Source organism: Acomys russatus, chromosome 16, assembly GCF_903995435.1.
Source record: "Acomys russatus chromosome 16, mAcoRus1.1, whole genome shotgun sequence".
Lineage (NCBI taxonomy): Eukaryota > Metazoa > Chordata > Mammalia > Rodentia > Muridae > Acomys > Acomys russatus.
Window position 1 is genome coordinate 695,827 of NC_067152.1, and position 15,054 is coordinate 710,880.

At 48.4% G+C, this 15,054-nt stretch overlaps 2 protein-coding genes across 4 annotated transcripts in view; one reads left to right on the forward strand and one right to left on the reverse strand.

The window, feature by feature from the left end:
* Positions 1-6,378, reverse strand: part of Ctns (cystinosin, lysosomal cystine transporter) — a 36,147-nt gene extending 29,769 nt beyond the window's left edge. Inside the window, exons 1-2 of one of the 3 annotated variants that reach the window (XM_051157916.1) lie at positions 6,299-6,378; positions 4,598-4,677 (exon numbers count right to left, since the gene is read on the reverse strand). In XM_051157916.1, the coding sequence (XP_051013873.1) occupies positions 4,598-4,655 (58 nt within the window). In that variant the 5' untranslated portion in view covers positions 4,656-4,677; positions 6,299-6,378. Of the gene's footprint in view, positions 1-4,597; positions 4,678-6,008 lie in introns of all 3 variants that reach the window. The other 2 variants (XM_051157915.1, XM_051157913.1) reach the window with 2 other exon arrangements.
* A 391-nt stretch (positions 6,379-6,769) lies between these two features.
* Positions 6,770-15,054, forward strand: part of LOC127199925 (sedoheptulokinase) — a 64,522-nt gene continuing 56,237 nt past the window's right edge. Inside the window, exons 1-2 of the mRNA XM_051157918.1 lie at positions 6,770-6,997; positions 12,980-13,121. Coding sequence (XP_051013875.1) covers positions 6,836-6,997; positions 12,980-13,121 — 304 coding nt within the window. The 5' untranslated portion in view covers positions 6,770-6,835. The remainder of the gene's footprint in view (positions 6,998-12,979; positions 13,122-15,054) is intronic.

The following is a 15,054-nucleotide window of genomic DNA, read 5'->3' on the forward strand; positions in this document are numbered from 1 at the left end:
ATCCAGCTAAGTCCCCTTGTGTAAATGCAGATGTTGGCTGTCTCCAAGGTGCAAGTCTCCCAGATGTGACTCTTCATAGTACACAGTCTCTAGTCCCCTCACCTGGATGGATGCCTCAGGTCAGGTTGGTCCCTGTAGCCTCAGGGGCTAGAGGCTGCTATACTACCTAACTCTGCCCTGCCTGCTGTGCTACCTCTGCCCTGCCTGCTATGCTACCTCTGTCCTACCTGCTATCTACCTCTGCCCTGCCTGCTATCTACCTCTGTCCTGCCTGCTATCTACCTCTGTCCTGCCTGCTATCTACCTCTGCCCTGCCTGCTATCTACCTCTGTCCTGCCTGCTATCTACCTCTGCCCTGCCTGCTATCTACCTCTGCCCTGCCTGCTATGCTACCTCTGTCCTGCCTGCTATCTACCTCTGTCCTGCCTGCTATGCTACCTCTGTCCTGCCTGCTGTGCTACCTCTGCCCTGCCTGCTATCTACCTCTGCCCTGCCTGCTATCTACCTCTGTCCTGCCTGCTATCTACCTCTGTCCTGCCTGCTATGCTACCTCTGTCCTGCCTGCTATCTACCTCTGTCCTGCCTGCTATGCTACCTCTGTCCTGCCTGCTATCTACCTCTGTCCTGCCTGCTATCTACCTCTGTCCTGCCTGCTATGCTACCTCTGTCCTGCCTGCTATGCTACCTCTGCCCTGCCTGCTATGCTACCTCTGCCCTGCCTGCTATGCTACCTCTGTCCTGCCTGCTATGCTACCTCTGTCCTGCCTGCTATCTACCTCTATCCTGCCTGCTATCTACCTCTGTCCTGTCTGCTGTGCTACCTCTGCCCTGCCTGCTATGCTACCTCTGCCCTGCCTGCTATGCTACCTCTGTCCTGCCTGCTATGCTACCTCTGTCCTGCCTGCTATGCTACCTCTGCCCTGCCTGCTGTGCTACCTCTGCCCTGCCTGCTGTGCTACCTCTGTCCTGCCTGCTATCTACCTCTGTCCTGCCTGCTATGCTACCTCTGCCCTGCCTGCTGTGCTACCTCTGCCCTGCCTGCTGTGCCACTATGCTGTCAATCTGAGGCTTTGTTCTGGGCTTACCCAGCTAGAGGAGTGCAGGGCTTGCTATACCAGTCTATTAAATTATATTTATAGCTCAGGACTACATCAGATAAGTTTGGGCCCAGTGCAAGCCACTGCTCAGAGCACACACGCACATGGACATGTGTGTGTCCGTGTGTGTATGTGTGCCTTGTGACTTAAGGAAATGCCAGGGAATTATCTTTTCCAGTCTCTGCAATATTAAAGTAGGAAGGTGGGAGCTTTCAAAGACCCAGATCAGAGAGTATTTAAATCTCCTCACTCAGTGCGCCAGAAAACACTAGTCCTCAAGCAAATGACACCATAGGCTTCGGAGTCATATTTCCATCTTGGCTTTGACACTTCCTAGCTGTGTGACCCATAGGAAGGTACTTTAGTGCTGAGCCCACACCTGTACAACCTCACCTGTACAATGGGTGTAATTAGACCTATCTCACAGGTAACAGGTAGACCGGTGAGCAGCAGCTTTCTACTGTCTACATGGCCTCACTGCTAGAAAGCTCTACTACTGCCATCATTTTACAACTAACCGCGAGGCAGGAGGCAGCTAAGAAGCTGAATCAGACCCTGGGAAAGTGGATTTTTAGGTGTCAGGTAGGACCTTCCAAATGTCATATCAGAATTACCAGCTGAGTCATGGCGAGATCACTTTGGTTCACCTAAAGCGAACCATCATTCTCCTCTCCATCCCATTTTTTTTTTTTTTTCTCAGTGTATCCTTGGCTGCCCTGGATCATATCGGCCAGGCTGGCTTCGAACTCACAGAGATCCGCCTGCCTCAGCCTCCCAAGTGCTCAGATTAAAGGCACGCGTCACCATGCCCGTCCCATCCCGTTCTTTTCTCCAGACTGGGCATTGAATGCAGGCCCTTGCACAAGTGATCTACACTGGCCTGACACCATGGAGTTTTTAGAGTTTTCTGTGTGGGCTTTGTCTGCATGACATTATGCTTTACTTCTACTCATTTCTATATGGAGCGCCTTCACTCCTCGTTCAGTTCTTTTTACGTTTTTACTTTCTAACTTTGAGACAGGGCCTCACTCAGTTGTTCAGGCAGCCTTCACTTCATTTTGTCCCAAAGCCCCTTATAGGACTTAAACTTGAGATCCTCCTTCCTCAGTCTCCCAAGTAGCTAGGACTATAGATCTAAGCCTCTGCTACTAGCTGGTGCCATTCTGTATCCTTCTTCATGCCAGCCACTGCTGCTGGCGCCTCTTCTTCTTCTTCCTTCTCCTCCTCCCACTCCTCCTCCTTCTTCGGTCTCACTATGTTGCCAAGGCTGCCAGGAACACACAGCCAGTACTGATCTTTATCTCTCAGCTTCCAGAGTGCTGGTGCTACGGGTATGCCTCCATTTCTGGTATTCCCTTAACCTCCACTTTATAATCATCACAACAGGCGATGGGCATCTTCAGTCAGCTCTTAAGGAAACTCACTCCAGGAGGCAAGGAGCCCTGTCCACATAGGCAGAAATGACCGAGCAAGGGCTCACTGCTGTGCTAGTTGGGTCTAAAGCCCAGGTCATGACCACTAGGCCGCACTACCACAGACTCCGGCTCAGAGTCAGAAACGATAAACTCTAGAGGCCTTCGGTTTATCCTTCATCCTTGAGGCTGATGCCCCAAACTGAGAAGAAAAGTCTGGCAGAATGAGGCTGGGATCCAATGCAGTTCCAGGTTCTCAAATTTACAGGAGCCTCCAATGTGCCTTCAGTAGAGATGGGCAGAAGAGGCCAACGGAACCGAGGCCCTGTCCCAGTCCTCGCTTTATCTGTGAAGCTTTCTACCTGGCCTGGGTCTCGGCTTACCCTCTGTATAAGTGGGGTACTGGCAGGACGTGCTGTCATCGCCTAGGTAGGATCCATTCTGTGCTTATGTACACATGCATACTCAAGCATACGCACTCACTCCCCAGAGAGAGAGAGACTCAGTGGCAGTGGTGTTCCTTTGGAGAAAGGTGGCACGCCCAGGTCTCATGGTCTCAGGGGCCTTTTTTTTCTTTCTTTCAGAGACTACGTCTCCGTTAGGTGTGACTGCAAAGGAACACGGCTGATGTTTACCAAACCTGGATGTGTAGTGGAAGTTTTGGTTTCTTTGAAACCCGCAGTTATGTTACGTAAACAGTTTTTTTTGTTTTGTTTTGTTTTAATCCCAAGTGTGGGATATAGAGTTTATCCACAGCTGATAATGGCCTCCTGTGGCTCGGAGAGGGGCGTGGTCTTTGCCAGCTGCAGAGAGTTTAATTCTGAGGACTCTGAGAGGGTATAAATACCAGAGCACAGAGAGGAGAAGAGAAGGCTTCTTTGAAGAACGCTTCGAGAGACACTCCGAGGAGATGGTCAGGGAGAAGAAGGCTGCGGCTGTACATCTTGGCATTGGAACTGCCCCCAAAGAACCCGACACCCTAACCAGTTGGAACTGAGTCTAAAGAGACCCACATTCCCTTTCCCTTCTCATCTTCTTTCTCTCTTTCCTAGGGTTGGGGAGTAGCACCTACATGGATGAGCTAGTCAGATGATCAACTCCTTGGCCATCAGGATGACAACCATAGTGGCATAGCCAGTGTGTGCAGCTTCAGGGAACATGTGTACGATTTCTAGTGTCTGCTCCACATCTGCTGGAAACTGTTAGGGACTTTATGGTACCTTGGCTTTGGAGTAACGACCTGAAAATTGTTAATTAGGGACTTTACGGTACCTTGGCTTTGAAGTTAATGGTTAAATGGTTAAAATGGGCCAGGCACTGTGAGTTCACAGAAGGAACTCCACAAACTCTTGGGTATTACAAGAACTGCTAGGAGGACAACCGCATCGGAAAGTGTTCTCTGGCAAGGATGTGTAAACCGCACCAGTGTGCTTTCTGTGTGGCTTGGGATGTGCTGTAACCAGTTCTGATCTTCTCTAAGAGAAAGGTATTTTCTCTTACAACGTGGGGTCAGGAGAACCAGGTACAAGGCCTCCCACAACCCTCTTTACAAGGTCCAGAGTGCAGAAGCACAAACTTTTTTTTTTTTTTTAAACAGACACTATCTTAGCTTGGTGAGGCTCTGAACGGCAGTCATACAGTCTGATGTAAGAACCAACTGTTATCTGCATTGATACAGAGAAGGCAAGAGGGACCCCAGGGTAAAAGGCTAATTATGTTTGGGGCCACCTGGCTCTTTGTAAAATGTCCCTATACCAGACCTGGATATGGCTACCTCTTGGAGTGGCAGGCCAACCAAACCTTTGGTGACAAAGAGGTTAGTCTTTAGAAAGAATATTTGAACTCCGGTTCTTGAAACACACACACACACACACACACACACACACACACACACACACATACCTACACTAACTAAATAGTATGAGAAGAAAATTATATCTCTAACAAAATTAAAACCCACCGCAATATGCCTAGATATGAAAAGCTGAGACAACATACTATTAAAACAATAAAGGCAATAAAAATTTAAAAAGTTACTCTTTCCACTATTTCCCTTTTATAAAGCTGAGAGGCCAATCTTAAACTTACCACATTTCTCCGTGAGCTTCAAGAGGAAAGGGGTCAAAACAAGCAGCCAGTTCCTCATCGTGATCTTTGGTTTCTCAGGACTAGGAAGGAAAACCAGCAAGAGAGTGGCCTGTTAAGGCTGGGTTAGTTTAGCTCTCGGTGGACAGCATGCTACCTGAGCTGTGGCAGTGCGACAGTTCACAAAGGGCTTCTCCTCACACCTCTGACCTCACAACCTTGGCATCACAACCTCTGGGAAGCAGACCCCAGAGAGGACTTCTCTTTGTTTCATGGGCAAAGCCCCTCAGAGCAGCTAAGTGGGCTGTGCAAAGTCCTGCTCTGAGGAAGTGAGCACACACGCACTTTCCCCCAGTTAACAGGGGGAAAAAAATGAATGGAGTTTCACTGGCAGAGCGTTCTCTGAAAAAAAAAATTCACTGAAGCAGATACAGACTATGAAATTCAACACCCTGTCAGCGAAAAGCCCCCAGTACTAAAGGCAAAAGACATTCTGAAAAAGAAACTCAGAAGAGACAGAAAAGGAGCTGACAAGGGGACCACAATGCTAAAAAGACCAGAATGGTTACACACAACCAAGCTTGTAAAAAGCTACAAGAGAGATGCAAAGCACTTGCCATGCCCATCTTCTGTGCTGTGGTATGTGCACACGCACACACGTGCGTGCGTGCATGCATGCGTTCTAACCATCTTCCAGGCCTCAATCAGATGGCACACTTTCAAGCGCCTCTACCAACCCCAATCAAGAGCACCTGGCACCACAGAGCTCCTGTGGCAGCTTCCCTTTGCCAGGTGTCTGAGGTAGTCCTGCTATTGGTCCATAATCTGGAACTTCCTCAAGAGATAACACGGGTTGGACAAGGACCACGCATCTGGGAAACGGCCTGTCCAGGTCCCAGGATTCCCAGTAATTTGCTGTATGATTCTGGAATACTTCTTAACCTATGCTTCCTAATCGGGAAACAGGGACAGTGGTAACTATGCCACAGACTTAAAGAGAGATGAAATGTAAGGCAAGCATTCTCGAAGGGGGGCTAAAACAGGCTCTTGGGGTCTGAAAAGCGTCTGTAATAATTGTTTGCAGCTCTCCCAAAGGCCATAATACAAACAACAACAACAACAATAAAAAACACCAAAAAACAAAAAACAAAAACAAAACCAGACCTTATCAGCTGTATTAAAATTTGAAGGAGGTGGATTGATAAGATAAAAAACGTTGAGAAACAATGATGTAATGTTATTACTACTACCACACAGGGCTCCCAGCAAGCTCTCACAAAGCACAGATAGTTATTTTCTTCAATATTATTGAAAAGGTAAGGTCCAGGTGCCCTCTCTTTCTCTGGGCGAATCAACAGGAGTTCCCGGAACGGTCCTATCAGCATCTAACTTCCCCTACCTCCCCCAAAGTTACCTGTACATTCCCAAGCCAGATTCGGGCGGCACCAGAGGAGGCAAGCAACGGGTTCCAGCTGCACGCGAATAGTGCCACCAACACCTGCTGGCAGCCAGTGTCAGTACTTTTGCTCACCTGACTCTTCAACCTAGGGGCGTGCAGGCCTGGGTTGGGGCCAAAGGACAGAGAAACCCAGGCGTTGCTCAAGTAGGCTTGAATCGCCTCAGGCTGCACCTCTGAGATGCCGGGCTAGTCTCTGCTGGGCTGAGTGGTGTCCTGCCGGCTGTCCTGATCGCGATGGCTCTCACCTGACAGCCTCTCAGGCTTGGTGGACCGTCCTCTCTTAAAGCAGCAATCTCGTGCCAGATGCCACTTAAGAGTGTGGGGGGGGGGGACTCTTTGGGCTCCAGGGACTTTGTGTGAGGGCGGGGCCAGCTGTCACCTGACCTAAACCACCTGACTTACGGAGCTCCGTACGAGGAACTCTGGAAGTTGTAGTTTTCACGAGCCAGATAATGCTGGGTAGGGTCGAGAGGAGGATGGAAGGGCGCAGGCGCCTTGGCAGAGACAGGAGCTCGGATGTGAGGGGAGATCTAGTCACCTGTAGGAGCAGTAGGGCTCTCGGGGCCTCTGTCATTTCTGAAACCCTGTGCTCCTTGGTGAAGATCCTGGGACCCGCGCACTGTTCCGGAACCTCAAGCCCAATAAGTCCCGCCTTATGCCAACTTCTCCACCTATCGCCGGAGGCCGCTGCAAAGGAGGGTGTGGGCGTCTGCCTTCCTCGACCAATGGGAAGACAAGAAGCCGTTCAAGCCTTCTGAGCAGCGTGAGCTGTCACCGCTGCCATGGCTTCGCGACCCGTCACTCTCGGCATCGACTTGGGCACCACGTCGGTGAAGGCTGCCCTGTTGGAGGCTGCACCCGGCCACCCATCCGGGTTCGTGGTGCTGGCGAGCTGCGCCCGCGCTGCCAGGGCAGAGATCGAGAGCGTGGCGGCCGGGCCCCAGGTGAGGCAGCCCTGGAGCCGCCGCTCCCGGACCACTCTGGCGGCATCTCGGGCAGCTCCTTTCAGCAAATAAGTACCCTGGTCTGTCCTGCCTGTCCGACCTCCGCCTGCTGCCCTTCCCTTCAGGGTCTCACAGCCTGCTGGAGCTCAGGCTAAGCCCTTTGATTTTTGCCCAGGGAGCTTTCTTCCTTCCTGCTGGCACCGATCCTTCTACTCTCAGCTTCTCTGGGGGGCGCTGGATCCCTGCACTCTGTACACATCATTTTTCTGTACTTTGACCTAAGAAGACTCGCTTTCAGAGGACTAACCACAGGCCTGACTATCACGCTTGCTGCTCGTGGCTCACGTCTGCCTTGTGCCCTCAAGTTCAGGCATCATTTTTACTCCCTTAGGCTGGCTGTGCTCTGGAAATCAGATGTAGAGTTTGGCTTACCTCATTCCGTAGAAGCGAAAGTGAACTGAAAAGTTCACTTGGTTACTCAAAGAATTCCAGCCCCAATCGAGAGTCACTGGAGGAAAGTTGTCAGAGGAGGTGGGGGAGACACAGATACATTGATTAAAAAATTTAAAAAGAATCAGACTGATACAGCCACTGGCTTTTGAAAACTAGAACTTAGAAAAGTAAACATTCAGAGTCCCACAGGATGGCTCAGCAGGTAAAAAGCAACTGCTGAGCAAGCCTGGTGACCTGAATTCTATCTTCAGAACCCACCATGGGGAGAAAAATTAATTCTGAAAAGCTGCCCCCTGACTGCCACATGTGCCCCACGGCAGGCATGTGTCTACACAGACATTCTCTCTCCCTCCCTCCCCCCCCCTCTCTCTATATACACACATACACACACACACATATACACACACACACACATACAAACTCCTCACATTTTTCTTGACCTCTAAGGCTTCCTCCAGGCAGAAACTTGGACTGAGTGCAGCGCCCCCCCCCCCCCCACACACACACACTCGAGCTTCGTGTCTCAAAAGCTCTTGCCAAGGGTCTGTATTCAGTTCTTTGGGGTTCAGAATCCATTTTGCTTGGACACATTTAAGAAGATGAAGATTGCAGGGGCATGTCTAATTTTCCCAGAGGTCTTCACATTTAATTCATTTGGGGCCTCAGGGCTTTTCAGAATGCTTATTTGACTTTGTGCGTTATGACCTGGGGAAGTTGGCTCTGATCCTGGAGGAGTGAGGAGCTGGGCCAGGATTACAGTACAGTGGGTCCAGGCACTGCCCCTTTCTCATGAAAATGATCTCTGTCTCTCTGTCTCTCTCTCTCTCCTCCCCTCCTCCCCTCTCTGTTATGAGATAGGGTCTTGGTGGCCTCAAATTTGGCTCTTCCTGACTTGGCTTCCCAAACACTGAGACTGCAGGTGTGTCCTGTCCCATGCAGCTAAACACAAAGTTTGTCTCTGGCTCAGGACTCGGTCTCCTTGGTTGTGGGGCACAGGGATGGGTGGGTCTGAATGAGTTGCTAGTTCCAGGGCTTGATCTGGGGATAAACCCACTGATGTTTTGAACTGAGAAAAAGTAGCACAATGGCTTTCCTGTTACAATATGGGTGTGCCCATTGTCCCACAACTGCCCCAATCACACTCAACCCTAAAATGAACTGCTGAACACAGCCTCCTTGTCTCTACTCCTAGCTGGCTCTTTTCCTCCTCCATGGTCTCCACCCACACAACTCACTCACCCTGGACCCATTTCAAACAGAGGCCCTTCTGTCCTGAGATGATGTACCGTCTGATGGCCATTTGGGGACTTTTAAACTACCACTGTCTAACAGAAATGCAAGTCACAAGTGTGGGCTACACATGAACTTTTCAGTTTCTGAGTAGCTATTTTTAAAGACGTAAAAGGAGTGGGTGAAATGAATTAAATTCAAAAATATTTATTTATTTATTTATAGACAGAGTCCCACTCTGTAGGCCTGGCTGGTTAGGAATTTGCTATGTAACAGAGACCTACCTGTCTCTGCCTTCTCAGTGGTGGGATAAAATTAATTTTCATTATGTATGATTTTAGCATGCAATAATTAATAAGATATTCATAATAACTCTGGACTAGTATGTATGCATGTGGAGTCCAGAGGCCAACCTTACACTGTATCCCTCAGCCCTTAGGTTTTATTCATGCCCTCCCCGCCACACCTCCCCTACCTGCTTTTTAAAAGTGTCTCTGGCCTGGAACTGGACAAATAGGCTGGTTAGTTGCTCCATGAGCCCCAGGGATCTGCCTGTTTCTGCCTCCCCAGTGCTAGGATTACAAGGACATAACACAGCACCAGACCTTTTTAAAACATGGGTCCCAGGGATTAAACTCAGGCCGCTATGCTTGTAAGGCTAGCACTTGGGTGACCAATCTGTCTCCCCAACCCTGAGATATAACATACGTTATTTTAATTCAGACCTGACACATACTGTCAACGGCTGCCATATTGAACTGTATGTCCCTGCTGCTTTCTTCTTCCACCTCTGCCCTCCCTGTCTGTCTTCCTCTGTGGAGATCCCGCATAGCTGCGCACCTCCTCTGTCTCTGGCACAGTGAGAGGCTCCCTGTTAGGGTGCAGAGCTGCCTGGTCAGGGCATGTGCTCTGCGCATCCTCCCCTCCCCCAGCTCACCCTTATCTGTCTTCCTTCTTTGTGTTGACTTGTTAGGATAAGAGCTCTGTTGACTAAGGTTCCGGTTTCCCCCCAGGGGGTAGGTGTTCTCCCTGGAGGAAAGCAGCAAGCCCAAAGACTCAGCCTCCTTGTGTTTTCTCCAGCCTGTAAGCTTTCCACAGCATTTCCACAGAATGACATTTATTTTTGAGTTACGTTTTTCTTTCCCTTCTCTGAGTTTCCATGGACCTTACTAGTTGTTAATGGCTCATTTATTTTGTATTTGATAATTGTAATTTTTGTGTGCCCAAATACCATATTTTAGATTAAATCAAATTTCATTTTCAATCTATAAAACTTAGAACTCTACTTTTCTTTTTTGGTTTTTGAGACAGGGTTTCTCTGTGTAGCCCTGGCTGTCCTGGAACTCACTCTATGAACCACAATGAGTTCAGTCAGAACTCCTCTTTTCTATCTTCTTTTTGAGATAGGGTTTCTCTGTGTAGCCTTGGCTGTCCTGGACTCGAGACCAGGTTGGCCTCAAACTCAGAGATCCACCTGCCTCTGCCTCCTCAGTGCTGAGATTAAGACATGTGTCACCATGTCCAGCTAGAATTCTAGTTCTTTAAAAAAATTATTTTTTTCATGTGTGTGTGCTTGAGTATATGTTTGTAGTGCCTGAAAAGGACAGAAGAGGGTGTTGGATCCTGTGGAACTGGAATTACAGGCAGTTGTGAGCCACTTGATGTGGGAATCGGGGTCTGAACCTTAGTCCTCTGGCAAAGCAGCAAGCACTCTTAATTGCTGAATCATGTCTCCAGTTCACAATCTAAATTCTTAATTTTCTTCCAAGATAAGGTTTCTCTGTGTAGCCCTGGCTGTCTTAGAACTCACTCAGTAGACTGGCCTGGCCATGCAGAGATCTGCCTGTCTTTGCCTTTTGAGTGCTGGGATTAAAGGTGTGTGCCACCACTGCCCAGCTATTTTAATGATTTTCATCGGATATGACTTAAATATTTCCAGACTAATTAATTTTTAACTTTTTTGGTAGTTATTTTGTTGGGAATCTAACCTAGGGCCTTGAAAATGCTGGGCAAGCACTCTCCTGGCCCCAGAACTACTAATTCTTCCTTTTTCAAAAAAAAAAAAAAAAAAAAAAAAGTTACTTATTTACTTACTTATTTGTGTATGTATTTTTACCTTATGTGCATTGGTGTTTTGCCTGCGTGTATGTCAGTGTGAGGGTGTCTGATCCTGGAGTTACAGACAGCTGTGAGGAGGAGAGGGGCCTGGTAGATTCTAAGCTAATGGTCTACCACTGAGCCACAGTCCTATCTCTTGTATTTTAAAAATTGATTTACTGTATTTTTAATTATATGTATGTGTGAGTCTGTGTGCAGATTTGTGCATGTGAGTGCCAGTGCCCACAGAGGACAGAGGTGTCAGCTCCAATGAGAACTGGAGTTACAGGTGGTTGTGACCCCCCAGTGTAGGTGCTGGGAGTTCAACTTGGGTCTTCTGCAAGAGCTGTGCATGCTCTTAATGGCTAAGGAGTGTGTGTGTGTGTGTGTGTGTGTGTGTGTGTGTGTGTGTGTGTGTGTCTGTCTTTCTCTGTGTGTTCATGTGTATGTGGGTGGGTGCATATATGTTCATGTAGAGGCCAGAGGTAAATGTTGGGGATTTTCCTCATTCGTTTATCCACCTAACTTTTCTGAGACAGGGTCTTTCACTGAGCCTGGAGCTTGCCAGCAAGCCCCAGAGACTCTGTTGTCCTCACTTCAGCAGCACTAGGGTCACAGGCAGATGCTGCTGTGCCCAGCTTTTCTGTGTGGGTGTTTGGCTTCAAACCACGTCCTCATGCTTACTGCCAAGCACTTTACTGACTGAGCCAGTTCCCTAGCCTCAGGATCTGCTTCATTTTTCTTAATTATTTACTCATCTATTTTTTTTTTTTTTTAAATGGAATCTCACTATGAGTCTATGTCTCACTAGCTCAGGGTAGTCTCAAACTCTTGGGCTCACACATTTTTTTTTCCCCCTGTGCTAGGGCTTGTCGGAGAGTGCTTTAGTCCTTTGGAGTTTTATTTTATTTTGTTTTTGTGACAGGGCCTCACTATGTAGGCCTAGCTGCCCTGGAACTCTATATGTAGACAGATCAGGATAACCTTGAACTCACAGCGATCCACCTGCCTCTGCCTCCCCAGTGCTGGGATTAAAGGTGTGCGCCACCACCACCTGGCTTGTATCCAGTCTTTTGGGTCTTTTTTGACCATACCTTTGCTGTGTCCAGGCTCAGAGGGCAATATCCACCCCTCCCCCAATATGGCATCTTTTGCTATGTTCAGAACATTAGTATAGGGAAATTAAAGATCCTAGCCCAGTTTCTCCTTACCCAAACACATGGACTTCTCCATTTTTCTTAGATGTGCCAAGACCGGGCTGCAAGCTGGATATGGGATGCTGAGGCTGGAAGCAGGATTGCTGGGACAGGAGTTCTGAGCTAGCCTGGGCAACAGGCAAGATTGCTCGCCCCACTCCCTTCCTTGTCTCCTGCCCCACCACCAAATAAACAAACAAATAAAAACAAATCAAAACAAAACAACCCAGCCTACAAAGGCACTAGGCCTGCCTTCCATCTCACCTGAAATCTCACCTCAGGCTCAGTCAGGTAGACTGAGGAATGTGTGGACTCCTGTATGGGCGTCCCTTCCTCCGTGGTTAATTTCCGACCTTTGGGTTCATTTGAGTTCCAAGGGGACTCATCTTACCAGCTAACTTCTGCTCCTCCTCTTATCACTTTTTTTTTTCTGCATTCCCTTTCCTTTCATTCCTATAATAAAGAGTGGTAATGTAAACTTCAGTGGGTCCTCATTGTCTGTGACTTATTATTATTGCTATTTTTGTCATGTTCTTTTGCTTGTTAAGAGCACTATTTGCTTTTTCTCCTGTTGACTCTGCCTGCAGTCATTCATTCCAGCCAACCTAGAGTGGAGGGAGAAAGGGGCGTTTCATGTGCCGCTGCACTGCCAGACCCTTCCCTCTGCCCCCCAGCCCCTTCCACACTGCTTGGGAAGGAGACCCTCTCCTTATTTCTCCCACTGACGGTGGAGCAGGCTTTTCTCAGTAGAGCCAGGTATCCCCGCTGAACTGTCTGCAGCTGTGCTTTCTCCCTGAGGTGGGGAGTGGGCCTTTGTTGGACGGTCTCAGGCCAGGCCCAGTTGGAGCTAACCAGCTCTTTCAGTTTCATATGTTGGCAGTGACCCTTGGGGAATCAGACCCTGTTCTAAGAGACCCCTGCAGGCTTTCCCTCCTCGGTCTGTCTGTCTGTCTGTCTGTCTGTCTGTCTGTCTGTCTGTGCCCACCATGTCCTGTTCTGTCTCCAGGGGCGGGAACAGGATGTGACTAGAGTCATCCAAGCCCTCAATGAATGCCTCGATGCCCTTCCTCGGCAGCATCTCCGAAGAGTCGGGGGCATCGGAGTGTCGGGACAGATGCATGGCATCCTGTTTTGGAAAGCAGACCAAGGTACGTTGGGTGTGGATAATGATCTCACTCTGTGGTCACTTAACAGACAAGAACAGGGCTCTTGGACCAGGGTCAGGCTGTCTTGGTATGGGCATAGCGCCTTGCTGCTCAGGACAAAATATCATACGCTGTCGCCTGTGCTTTGTATACATTTTGCCTGCGTCAAATGTATAATTGGAGAGTCAAACTCTGCTTGTACATCCATGTATATGACTTCAAACTCTGCTTGTATATTCATGTATATTATTTGTGAACAGCCGGAGGAGAAAGTGAGTTTGAGTTTTCTTTGGGATTCAGTAGTGATGATTTCCCACATGGTTTTTTGTTCCAGAAGCAACAGGGTTGGCTCCTACTGGACAAGATGCCAAGTTGAGGAAACTGGAATTCAAATGTTTTAAAAAGGAAATAAATTTTAATTTGTTATGCTCTGTGTGTGTGTGTGCATGCTTGTGTGTGTATGTGTGTATGTGTGTGTGTGCGTGCATGTGTGTGTTTGCGTGCATGTGTGTGTTTGTGTGCATGTGTGTGTATGTGTGTATATGTGTGCGTGCGTGTGTGTGTGTATATGTGTGTGTGCGTGCATGTGTGTATGTGTGTGTGTGTGTGTGTGTGTCTGTGTGTGTTCTCTTATTCCACTGCAGGTATGAGGGTGGAACTCAGGTGGTAAGACTGTAGCGAGAACTTTTACCTGCTGAACCATCCTGTTGGCCCTGGGTATACTTTTTTTTTTTTTTTTTGAGATGCAGTCTTATATACCTGAGGCTGGCCTTGAACTCATTATATAGCTAAGGCTAGTCTAGAACACTTGATCCTCCTGCCTCTACTCCCAAGTACCCAGGTTTTCTTTTTCTTTTGTGGTTCTAGGGATTCAACCCAGGTCCTCACATGTGCTAGGCAAGTACTCTGTCATGGAACTATGCCCCAGTCTCATTTTTACTTTTTATCTTAAGATAGTGACTTGATAAATTGCCCACGCTGGCCTTGAGCTCACAATAGCTCAGGCAGGCTGCAAAAAACCTTATGATCCCCCTGTCTCATGCTCCTAAGTAGCTGGGATTACAAGTCCGTGCCACCAGCCCCAGCTGGGCATAGTTTCTAATCTTTACATAATTTCACTTAATTCTAGTCACTATCACTTTACTTTATTATAACCATCACATCACCACCACCACCACCATCATCATTATCATCATCATTTTCTTGTTATTTGGTCCTGGGGACGTGCTAAGCGTATACCTACAAAGCGTTGCCTCATCTGTCGTGTGACGGAGATTTGTTGCCCTGTGTGGCCCACACAGGAGACTGTGCCAGGGAAACAACAATGGGCACTTCAGGTGCCAGGTGCCAGGCTAAGGATGTTACCTGCGTGACCTCACCTGTCTTTCCCAACAGCTTTGTGATGCGTGTGACTGTCAACGCTGTGCAGATGAAGAGCAGGAAGGTCAGAGAGGTTAGAATAATACAGTCTGGGCCACACAGCAGCCATCCTGGTCTATGCCATTTCTGACACCAAGCTTTCAAAGGCCTCTCAGAAGACCAGAGCCACAGGGGCAGTGGGTTAGGAAAGGAGGGACTTCCCAACAGAATGTCCACAGAAGGAATAGACTTTACAGGACGTCACAAGATCCCCGAATTGCTAGGCATTACTTCTTTTTAAGCGATAGGCAATGTCATATAGACATAAACCAGGAAGGAGAGTATTATATCACAAAACAATCACTCAGCCTCCGGAATGCTATCATTTGAGTGCAAATGGGTGTTATTTATTTGAGTTGGAGTCTTGCACTTCCCAGACACATACACATGGCACTGTGCCTGGCTGAGTGCAGATGCTTCAAGCAAAGAAGTGGTACTTGGGGTTGATGGGTGATGTGGGTAAGAGGATGGATGCTGGATCCCCTCCTTTCTGCTTGGAGAGTCAGCAACTCCGGCC